The 12119-nt window shown below is 46.7% G+C and overlaps 1 protein-coding gene across 3 annotated transcripts in view; it reads left to right on the top strand.

Moving 5' to 3' along the window:
- Positions 1-7588, top strand: part of CCNI (cyclin I) — a 51609-nt gene extending 44021 nt beyond the window's left edge. For all 3 annotated transcript variants that reach the window (XM_073340443.1, XM_073340442.2, XM_073340444.1), the window contains 4 exons: positions 2251-2325; positions 2499-2639; positions 4065-4295; positions 5879-7588. In XM_073340443.1, the coding sequence (XP_073196544.1) occupies positions 2251-2325; positions 2499-2639; positions 4065-4295; positions 5879-6340 (909 nt within the window). In that variant the 3' untranslated portion in view covers positions 6341-7588. The remainder of the gene's footprint in view (positions 1-2250; positions 2326-2498; positions 2640-4064; positions 4296-5878) is intronic.
- The last annotated feature ends 4531 nt before the right edge of the window (positions 7589-12119 follow it).

Genomic DNA, 12119 nt, shown 5'->3' with positions numbered 1-12119 from the left:
TTCCTATTGAAGATGGCAGTTGTTAGGTAGGTTTTCCAGGAGATTAGCTATTGGTCTTTTACAGAGCTGGCTGACTGATGTGGGATAAAGGCTTTGGGTTCTTCTCTCCATTTTAGTAAGTTAATATTAGTTGAAGAGGATTTGCCTGCCTACCATGAAAGGGACCTAGGTTTGTAGTAGAAATGAATAGATTTTATCTCTGTCCTGGCTGCATTTACTAGTGTAACTGACTGAAGTCGTGTCAGGTGACAGTCGGTGCTGTACAGTGTGTGGATGGATGTTGTGGATTTAGGGGATACTCACTGAGCGCTCTCAGGAGGGAGTTACCCAGGGCCCTGACTAAGGGGCAGCATGTCATTGTGATGCCCCTGGAACAGACCAGGGAACTCTGGGATCCTCTCTGCTGCCTGGTTTTTTCCACACTTGCACCAAGGGAAAATTATTGGTGCTAGCCCTTTACCTTGTGCAGATTACTTCCTGCTCTGTGCCAGCTGAGCTGTGCTGTGTGGGAGAGGGGCTGAATCAAGACTCCTCCCACTTGTGGGCCCGGGGAGGCCGCTCCTTCCTCCTGCATGGTCACCTGTGGAGAGGGTACTTCCACCCCGCCTTATTTCCTTGTGTGGGCATGTAGCACAAACCACAGATTCACCCTCGGGGACATTGTTCTCCTCACTGTCAGCAGTACCTGGACACGTTGAAACAGCTATTTTATACAGCTATTTAATTCAAACCTCCCGGTGCCTCGCCAGTAGAAGTCAAAGTCCCTGGGGATCAGCGATTCCTTTTGTGTAACAGGAACTGGAACCTGTTAGAGGCCGTGTTTGTCCTTGATCCTGCACCCCTTCCCCCTCGCTCCCTGCTGGGAGGAGTCATGTTGACTGTTAAGGACCTAGAGTGTGGATTCCAGGATCGGGCCTTGGAACTGCCCTGTAGCTCCATTCTGTCTGCTGGAATTAATCCGCCTGGAATTAATCATGGAAGTGCTCTAGGTTAAAAACTGATTTTGTGTTCTCAGCAGGGCAGTTATTTATTTACTTATTATTTACTTATTTATCTCTCTTCCTTGCCCTGCGGCTTCTTTCGGTTCCATGTTCCACAAGGATATTTAAATTTTTGTCAGTACAGACAGCGTGAGAGAAATTGTCAGCTAGCTGTTTGGAAGTGGTTGGGGGGGAAAGGACATCATTGCGCTGCTCAGTTTGTGCACAGGCATTGCTCCTGGTTTTCACAGGACTGAATACTGTACTCTGTGCATACAGAATAGAGGGATGCATCTTCCTTTCTTGCTCTCCTACTTCACTGGCACGGGAAACAAAGTCCTGAATCACGTTAATAGAGCCACTAAGGTCCCGATTCAGCCAAACTCTTAAGCATGTGCTTAGCTTGAAGCACACCCATGAGTTCTGTTGATTTTAATTGACTACCTATGTGCCTAAAGTTAAGCACATGCTTAAGTGCATTTGCAGAATTGGGGCCCATAACAAGGTTCTTCGTTGTTGTCACTCTGCAAGAGAGGTTCTCTTAGGGTGACTGGATGTCCCGATATTATCGGGGACTGTCTCAATATTAGGGGCTTTGTCTTATATAAACAACTATTAACGCTCCCTCTCCCGATTTTTTTTTTTCACACTTGCTGTTTGGTCACCCTACGGTCACTCCTAGTCACCACCTCTCCCTGCACTCCACTGCTCGCTTAACCCCAAAACATTTCACCGGAAAGGGCTCGGCTACCCTCGTTTGAGAGCTGTTGCCGTAAAACATAATTCTCTCTTGGTGTTTGTTTCTAACTAGATACAGTGTCAACGCCTCAGCTTTATCTTCTTCCTTGCGTCACATCTAACCCGTGTTGTTCTCTGGGCCTGATCCGCAGCTGGTGGAAATCGGCCTGACTCCATTGAAGTAGGTGGAGCTGTGCTGAGTTTTGCCAACGGAGGATCCAGCCTCCTGTTTTTTCTCCTTCCAAGTACCACTGCTCCCACTAAAAACAAGCTCCTGTTCCTCTCCAGTGATGCGCATCACTGGATGCCAGTTAGGACGCTGGGGCTGACTAACTTCCATCCTGCCTCATGTAATGGAGTATGGATTTTTCCTTTCTGTGGCTCACAATAGTAGCAGTGGAGTTGGAGGTCGGCCCATTGATCCTGTCTGCATTGTTTTGGCATCCTGAGATCACAGGGCAAGGGAGTTAGAGCCAAAGGGTCACAAATCCGTTTCTGCATTGTACTCTGTGACTTTTTTTCTGTTTCCTAGGCCCGTCCAAAATACTTGAATTGTATTGCGATCAGCTGCTTCTTCCTTGCTGCCAAAACCGTTGAGGAAGATGAGGTAATACTTTCTCCAAAGGCCTAGCATCTGCTTTAAATTTTATGCTCATCTAATTCTTTGGTCGCTTGAGCAGGGGGGTTGGCACTTGCCAGGACAGGAAGGAAACGGCTTTTGTGACTGATGATTGTTCTTGCTTTTCTTTTCTTTTTGTTTTTTATCATCTGTTTCTGCAGAGGGTTCCAGTACTGAAGGTGTTGGCCAGAGACAGCTTTTGCGGCTGTTCTCCAGCTGAAATTCGCAGAATGGAAAAGATTATTCTGGATAAACTGCACTGGGATCTTCACATGGCTACGCCACTGGATTTCCTTCACATTGTAAATATGTTGCTAGTTACCTTCTTTCCGGTGCTCGTCCTTGTTTGTTTTTTCGGTTCATTGGTATTAATGTGAGTATGTGCCAAATCTTGAGGGACTTACTCAGATTTTACTTGGGCAAAAATCCCTACTGCTGGGGTGGGTAAGGATTCCAGGATTTGGTCGTATGTTCATAAACTTGGCCTAAACAAAAATCGAGACGACAGACTTTCAAAAGTGACTCGTGATTTTTTGCGGACCAACTTTAGACACTTTAAAGTTGCCTGATTTTCAAAACGTGCTGAGCTCGCATCCTCTGAAAATCAGGCCCCTTTAAGATATAAACTGCCCATGTATAAATTCAGGCTGGAAATTAGAAGGCTTCTAACCATCAGAAGAGTGTGTTCCTGGAACAGCCTTCCAAAAAAGGAGTAGTGGGGGCAAACATCCTCCAACTAGTTTTAAGATGGAGCTTGATAAGTTTATGAACAGGATTATCTGATGGGTTTGCCTGTGGTAGCACAAGACTGGACTTGGTGACACAGAGGGTCCCTTCCAGTTCTGTCCCTATGTCTTGAGTTGAGCACCCAAAACCATTAGTCCCTCTTGAAAATCTTGGCCCTAAATGTTAACTGCCAGTATATCTGCTCCAGGATCAAAGACAGACAACAATAGAACACAAAGGCATTGAGGAGTGGCTGGGGGGGGGAGAGGGGCCACATAATTGGTGGATGTGAAACGTGCTTCAGTGTGTCCTTAACTGACCCAAGTTTTGGTTTACCTGTTAACAACTGGGGCCAGAGAGCCCTTTCGTGTGGTGAAATCCATGGCAGGGGGATAGTGGCAAGGAAAACTTTGTGTCCCCTCACAGAATCTCTCCTCAGTGGTTTCATCCCAGGAGAGAGCCCTGTTTGTCCAGGGCCAATTGAACCTTTGAGCCTGCAGTTCAGGAAGAAGGCAGGATCATCCATACAGGGGCTTCGTGCCCCTCCCTGGCAGCACTGCACCTGTAGAACTGCTCTATCCAGGACTCCCCCTGGCCATGGCTGCCCTGGGACCCTGCTCCCCCATCCCTTACAAGGCAGTCTCCACCATAGACAGGGCTCCCCTGGCTGTGTCACCTTTCCTGGGGTATCGCCGAAGGGCCAACGAGGGGACAGTGTGCATCCCCTGGCCCTATCTCAACCCAGCAAGAGGCTTCCCACTCCTCGCAGAGCTGTCTGCCTTAGGGGACAGTGCCTGGCTGGGGTGAAGCAGAGCATGAGATGGGAAATCTCTGGGGGGGAGAGAATCTCACTCCACGTGAGCTGTTTGGAATAACATAGCCCACTTGAACCCCCCAGGCACAGGAACGAATGGCTGCTCGTGCCTTTGCATGTGCTCATGAAGCAGTGTGCTAAACTCTGTCAGTAACATACCGACTGGTTTGCTTGTCTTTTTCCTCAGTTCCATGCAGTTGCTGTGTCAACCAGGCCTCAGTTACTGACCGTCCTGCCCAAGATGAACCCATCTCAGCATGTGGCTGTTCTCACCAAGCAGTTACTGCACTGTATGGCCTGTTACCAGCTGCTGCAGTTCAAGGGCTCCATGCTGGCACTGGCCATCATCAGTCTGGAACTGGAGAAGCTGATTCCTGATTGGCTCTCGCTCATCATTGAATTGCTCCAGAAAGCACAGGTGAGGCCTGGGCAGAGGTCTTCTGGACATCCCAGCTAACTGGCATTCTGGGTAGGAGAAAGGTCCCGTGTTTCTGGGACGGCCACTGAAAGGAGGAGGAGGAGGAGGAGAAGCTGATGGTCTGCACTAAACAGCCAGCTGTGGTTATGAAACCACTCTCGTCTTGTGACCATTACTCTGGCAGCTGGCAATTGATAGATAATCACCTGGGTTAGCCATAGGCCAGGAAGTGAATTATCAAGCTAATGGAGAGAGCTGAATAGGTTGAAATTCAGCAGGACAGGCGGTTTTTCCTCCCCCTTCATGTCTCTTGCACACCATCTCTCCCCACTTTACTGAAGATGAACATAGACCTACTTCTTGTTCATTCAAGTTGATTTGTATCCCTAGGCTCCAGGAAATCTTTGACGCCGGTGGAGTAGTTGTTGCTGCAGTCAGCGTAACACACCCATCCAATAAAAGCTGAGTCAAGTAATAAGCAAGTTACAAGAAGATACATGTACCTTTAATGATATATGTCCATAGCACAGAGACAGACTGAGGGGCTGATTGCTCTCTTGCTTATGCTGGTATAAATCAAAGGAATATCCCCCATAGTGTCAAATGGGCTTGAATAGAACTGAGCCCCCAGATTAGAAAGTGGAAATAAGCCTAGACTTTGGCTGATCTGATTTTACGGCACAAATCTTTAGCTGGTTGTAACTGTGTCAACCTCAGTGGAGCTATGCTCTGGATCTATATCTGAAATAGGATTGAAAATAGCATTTTTTCTGTGAGCACAGTGGTGTGGATAAGGCCTCGAGAGCTGTCTGATTCCCAGCCTCTGAGTTTTGGATGCAAGGTTTTGTGGTTGGGATTTTTTGTTTTCTCTCTTTTTGGCAAGGTGGGGAGGGTGGTGGTGGGGTGGTGTTTCTATGTTTTGCAAAGATGCTCAGGCTACAGCCTTAAGGGTTGAGTCTTTGAGACATATCTCTGCAAATACTTTGCATTGTTTGACGATCAGTATGCTCGCTTCTTGATAGAGGGAGCCTAATGCATGAGCTAATGTACAAATCAAAAGTGTTTTCAGCAGAGAATGCCCAACTGGCCTGGCCACAAGGGGTTAAACTAATCAGAAGGATGCAATCATTGTTGCCAGCGTAACAAGGGAAGGTATGAAATATTCCCTTGATAGGCCGGAGATTAAAGTGGTTATAGCACACTTAAATACGTTAAGTGTCCTAACTAGGAAGGCTCTGTGGAAGGGTTAATTTTTTTTTCTGCTGCATATGGATAGATATGTAAGAGGTAGGAACACATAGGCCATTGATAAACATTTTGGATGACATTTGCAAAGCCACGTAGGGGATTTGGACACCCAATTTCCATGAGTTGTAATGGGAACCAGGTGTCCAAATCTCTTGGCAGTTATGAAAAATCTTGGCCTTTAAGCAGAATAATTTTCACCCCTAAAGTGATCACTTCCCCCACATTCAGCAGAAAAACAAGAAGCAGCTAGGTATGGGGACAATAGACGTGTCGGGAGCCAGAATTGCAGTGACTCACCTTGTTTTGCAATGCCTGTGTCTGTTTCTTCCATCTAGATGGACAGCTCCCAGCTGATCCACTGTCGGGAGCTTGTGGCCCGTCACCTTTCCACTCTGCAGTCTGCTCTGCCACCCAATTCTGTATACGTCTACAGTCCCCTCAAGCGTACCCTTGTGACCTGTAACAGAGGAGCATTCAGATTCAACCCCTCCTCTGTCCCAGGGCCAGAATTCTCCAAGGACAACAGCCGACCAGAAGTGCCAATCAAAGGTACAGCCGGGGGGTTCTACCATTGTCTGCCAGCTCCCCCCGGGTGCAAGCAAGCCTCCGCCAAGCGCAAAGTGGAAGAGATGGAAGTGGATGACTTCTACGATGGAATCAAGCGGCTCTATAATGAAGACAGTGCTTCAGAGGCGGTGGCACTAGAAAACGTGGGGTCTGTTTGTGGTGCTGATGTGTCGAGGCAAGAGGGCAAGAGTTCCCCTTGCCCACCTTTACAGCCGGTCTCTGTTATGTAGCTACCGCCTGTGCAAGCATTCAGAGGAAAGCTACTTTTTAAACCATGCAAAATCAGGCTATGATGTGGGAGGGGGCTGTGAAAGAAGCTGTATCTCATCAGGCTGAACTGAAGAGAGCCAAGAAAACCTTTATTTTTTTTTTTTGAAGATTTTTTTCCCCCCTTTGTGTGGCTAATTATAGTTCAACTATTATTTAAGCACTTAAAAACACAAAAAAGTATAAAAAATTTACAAAAGACCCAAAAAACCAACAAAAAAAGTAGCAAAAATTTTTTTTCTTTCTAGTGTCATTGGTTCCCCTGTTTTTCTGCTACTGTGTATTATAATCTATCATCCATGTCCAAGAGCTCACATTGATTGTGCAAAATTGTTCCAGGTTTTTCAGCCATCCCATTTCTTTCTGTTCCGATTTCCTCTTCCTGCTTGCTCTTCCTTTAACACTCTGCAAGTCTTGTGTGTGATTCTCTGTATTCTGACCTTCACCACAGATATTTTTTTTTCCTTAACCAAAAATCCTTCTTTATTTCATTAGCCACTTTGGTGTCTTAATGTAAGAATATTTCAAACTGGCTTTAAATAAGATTTGGAAAAAATAATCCTACGGTGTTTGCAAACTGCCCTGCATTTAAAAAGCCAAAGCAGTGTGAATATGCTATCGAAAAGCATTCAGGTAGCAAGAGGGAGACTGTGTTTAGAGTCTTGCATAAGTAAGAAGTCATTGTGATTAGAAACTAAGTGATTGTGGTTTTGATTTTAAAAAGTGAAAGCAGTCAAATGATTAGGCCAATTTAACTAAAATATTGGGTTTTTTTCACACCCACACAAGGATTTTTGCAGTCAATCAGCTCTCTGGTAGGTGCTCACAAAAGTTTAAATTAATGTGTGCGTCAAATGCAAACCGTAAATTCTGCAATTGATTTTGATTCATATGTTCGTAAATTTTAGCATGAGATCAATGCTGCTCATTTAGGTGCTGGGACAGTTCTGTGATTCTGAGTTTTGGAACGTGTGTAATTATAAGCCACAAAATACCCCAAGTTTTGTGTTTATGTAACTTTTAACCAAAAGTTTAAAAAAAACAAAAAAAACCTTTAAAAGCTTGTCTTTTTAAATGTTTAATACCTATTTCTCAGAACGACCTGTCCTGGATCTTTAGCTCTCTCTGCAGCCCTGAAGAACGCATGGTGTTCAGAGCCATTGTACTGATGATAGCCTTCTGGTAGCAATAAAAAAAATGTTGTCCTTTAATTTGTGAGTTGTGTTTTGCTTTCACTTTTTGCACTGGACAAAGGTGAGTGTTATGCTGGGGCTGCAGCAATGCTGACAAGCCACTGCCAGGTGGACTCTTCCAAGCAGAGCACCTGAGAGAAAAGGAAGCGTATGTTTTAATACACTATAGTCCCGATTTTTTTCAGAGTTGCCAAGGATCCAGGATGCCAACTGCAGCCACATGCCACCTGGATTTTATTCCATCCATTCCTCCTTCATCTTTACTCCTCAGACCATCCCTCTTGTTACTCCTTACCCTCCCACCCTCTGGTTCCTCTCTCTCCAAATACAGGTGCAATTCTGTCTCTTCCATTATCAATGTCTCTCTCCCAACCACATCTGCCCCTCCAACTACCGTCTTCCTTCTTCTCTTCCCCTCCAAACTCATTGAACAAGCTGTTTACAGCTATTGACTCAAGTTTCTCTGTATCAGATCCAATCTGGATTCCCCTTCCTCCTCTCCATTGAAAATGAGGTTTCTAATAACCTACTCTTGGGCCACATCTCAAGGTCTTTAGTCCATCCTTGCTCTCCTGGACTTCTCAGCTGCTTTGGAACTAATGCGCTCCTTCTGGACACGTGCCCTCTCTGAGCAGGCCTTGCTGGGACAGAGGTAAGAATGCCGGTGGCCAGTTGACATGAATGCTCGCATTGGTGCAGCTGCAGTTGTGAGTGAGTTCCCAAAGCTGGCCAGTGTGGATAAGCCCTTACCTAGCTGGATGTAATTGTCTTGAGAACCACCAAAAGTATCTTGCTGAGGCTTCCAAAGGAAGTTGCTAGAGAGAAACACGACGTGCTCTCACTGTGTCATGGATTGTCCCTTAAATGCAAGGCTGAAGGTGTCTCACATCTTTCCAAGAGGCTGAGTAGGAGCAGATTCCGTATCGGCACACCTGTCGATACAGCCTTTGGGATTGGGCCTTAGGACACCCCTTCTCTCGATTTCTTAGCCACCTCGTTCTCTTCTCGTGACCTTTTACTGATTTGTGGAGCCTTGGGGAAATGTTTTTCAGAGCCAATAGATGGAGGACGTGAAGGGGCCGAAAAAACACGTGTTTCTCTTTCTCGATGCTGCCGGACACTTGACAAACACCCAACAACCTGGAAAAGGTGATGTGAGGTCCAGAAACCAAATTGACAAGCTAAAGAGGCAGAGTGGTGAGAGAGTGCCACCTGGGAGGGCGCCAGGTTCTGTGCAGAGCAGGGAGGGGGAATGCATCTTGCTAGCTGCCATGGTTACTGTGTGGTTGAGACTCCTATAGATACAAATTGTTCAGAGCCAGCCAGGGCACTATGTGATTACAAAGTAAGTTAAATATTGACAGTGTAGAGAGTGCTTCAGTATAGACTTCGTCTACATTGGCGGCACCATGTAGGGTGTGTGTCGCTCCGTGCCACAGTGAAAAGCAAAGTAAAAGTAAATGAAAAGAAAAGTACAAATTGCAATGTAGATTTGGCAGGCGTTGCTTGAGAGCTGTCGTTCTGGTGTGTCTTTACTTGCCTAAGCAATGCCTCACCGTCTACACTGCTCTTTATACTGGTGCTGGGGGGTATGCAGTGGCTGTCCTCTCCATGTCGCTGTAAGTGTAGACGTAGTCATAGACTCAGCCCCATTGAGCTTCTCCCAATCCCCCTGCACCCAGTTGTTCCCCACTGGCTCTTCCGTGTGTGTTAGAATACTGGTAATAAGCAATGCTTATTTGAAGCCCGGTGAATCTTTCTGTCGTTCTGCAGCAATACGATTCAGGCTTTTTCAGTCTGTGTCTTTTATGGCCAAGATTTTCAAAAATGGGGGCTTAAAATCTAGTGTGGCCTCAGGAGAGCTGGGTTTGGTTCCTGGCTCTGCCACTGGCCTATTGGGTGACCCTGCGTAAGTCATTGCCTCGTTCTGTGCCTTTATTTCCCCATATGTAAAATAGGGCTGATGGCATTGACGTCCTTTAAGTGCTTTAAGATCTACTGATGGAAAAATGCTATCAATGAACTAAACTTTAGTATTATTGAAGCTACTCAGTGGCCTGATTTTCAAAGGTTCAGCGCACCCAGCAGCTCCAGCCAGAGACCATTGGGAACTGGGGGTGCTCGGCACTTTCTGAAAAACAGGGCAGTGCCTTGCTGAGCAGCCAAACTTTAGGTTACAATGGCTGGGACTGTTGGAGGAACCTAAGGGAGTTAGGGACATCACTGGGAGTTGGACACCTAATTCTTCTAAACACCTTTGCAAATCCCAGCCCAAACAGCCACAATGGTAGATGCTTTTCCAGTTTATCTCCTTAGGGCTGGTCCTTTCATGGCACTATTTTTCAGGATGGTATAATTTTGTTGGAGGGGTGGCAAGTGAAGCATTGTGTGTTGAAATTTCATCACTTGAACACATTGTTTTATCAAATCTATATGAAAATCCCCGTCAGTTCAGTGATGAGGCTATGGGCCGTGTGCTCGGATTGGATAAATTGGCAATGCCCAGAATACTTAAGAATTCTAAAAATGTTGGTGATTATTTAAGTAAAAGATCCGCTGATATTTTTTCCCTTACAAAGCATGTTGCCTTAGGCGTTTCTGCTTTTGGGTGACGGAGAACAGAGTTCTCAATATGTAAAAATAAGTCTACTCAAGCCAGAAAGTCAATTTTCACTGTAAGGAAGGCAGAATTAAATGTAGTGATTAGCAGGCGCCGTCGTAGAGTTCTCTGGTTTGCACGTGGAAACCAGTTCTATGCCTATTGGGCAGGGCAATTCGGGACCAGCTAGTGTGAATGGCACGATATTCTGAAAAGACCTACGTTCGTGTAACTCAACAGCAGGGAAACGCAGAACTAGTGACCCTCCAGTATCCGTGCACAGAGCTGTGTTCGATATTAACTCCTGAATTAAACTGCCTTGCTTTCGTGGGCTGAGTGCAGATCCCTGTTCTTTGGCTCAAGAGTTTAATGGCCCTGATTCAGTGAAGCAGCTGGGCTGTGACTTCTGAGAAGCACCTGACTTAGGAGTACAAAGCCCAATGGTTGCCAAGGGGACGTGCTCTTTTGAAAAGCCCATCTGGAAACACATGCTTAAATAAAGCCCATGGACTTCACCAGGCCTTTTACCTGCTGCAAGTTAAGCAAATGCTGAAGTGTTTTAGTGATGTGTAGCCTCTGCTCTTCTGGCTGAACACAGGGAATTATAAGGACAGGATGTCAGTGTTTCACACGGTTGGACTGTGCCCCTATTGGGCCCACCGGCATAGGGGTCAGGAAACTCCATGAGATTCCCCTGCTCTCAGGACTCTGGCCCACAAGGGCTGCTGGGGTCAGGGCCAGCTCCATGGAGGCCCAGTGCCTGTGTGTCTGCTCAGAGTCCTCCGCAGCTTGGCCGCCGGCTCCCTGCCAGCATGGCTGTAGTGAGCTGCTCCCAGCGTTGAGCCAGATCCTGCAATCCTTCCTCCCATGAAGTGTCCTGTTTTTCCCCCCTTCCCGGGACCGGCCAGCTGCAGGAGGAAGTGCAGGGCTGCGGGTACGTCTCCAGGGCAGTCAGAGGGGTGATTGTAGCTCAGGTAGTCATACCCACAGGAGCCTTAATCTAGCTAGCAAGCTAAGACTAGTAGCGATGATGCAGAGGTGTGGGCTAAAGTCCAGGGTCTGGGCACGCTTGGACAGCCCACACCACTGCATCTTTACTGCTAGGGCTAGCAGAACGAGCTCAGTCAGTCAGCATGGGCCTGCCTACCTGCATTGGAGTCATACCGCCAATTGCCATGTTTGACATACCCTGACCCTAGACCAGTGGTTCCCAAAATGAAGTTCACGAAATGTTACAGGGGGTTCTTGGAGCGGGGGGGGGGAAGAATTCGCTAATGGCCCACAGAGCTGTCCCTCGGGACCCGGGGCAGCATGGGGCCAGCAGCCCGGAGCCTTGGGGACTTCCAAGAACTAAGTAGATCAAAGCAAGGATTATCTATCACACTGGGGAGATTTAAACTTAGACTTGTACAAAATGGAAAGGGAGGTGGATATTTTTTGCTGTTTTTAAAATTAAATAGGCGGCTAGTGTTTTTAAAATTATGATCAAGTTTTAAGCTTTTTTGTACTGTGTGTTGTTTGCCTGGACTGCTCAAGATCTGAATGCTCATGTAGGAGGAGCTCTTTGAGTTGGCTTCTTAAATACCTTCATGCTGTTCCACATCAGATACTCCTTAGGAGCCAGAAGCGCCAGTGTGTGTGTGTGTGGGGGGGGATGAGGGTCAAGTCCTGTCCCTGCATCGGTGACCCCCCCCACGGGTACCTTCCCTTTTTTTCCAGTGGCCCCTGCGGGGGCCCCTCCACTTTTCCAGCAATGCCCCCTCCCTGGGGGGGGCATGGGGGCTTTGCCCTTGCACCCCTTTCTTCTACTAGCGCATCTGATAGGAGCCTTGTCTTATAATGGGCTTAATCAACAGTGATACCAACTATAAAAGTGAGATCTTGGAAGAGTGTCGTTTTTGTAATGTAATAAAAATACTGTAATGATAAATAATAATTAATATGTAATAA

This window comes from Lepidochelys kempii, chromosome 4 (genome assembly GCF_965140285.1).
Source record: "Lepidochelys kempii isolate rLepKem1 chromosome 4, rLepKem1.hap1, whole genome shotgun sequence".
In the NCBI taxonomy this organism is placed as follows: Eukaryota; Metazoa; Chordata; order Testudines; family Cheloniidae; genus Lepidochelys; species Lepidochelys kempii.
Note: the sequence above shows the minus strand (reverse complement) of the source record. Positions and strands in the feature narration are given on the sequence as shown.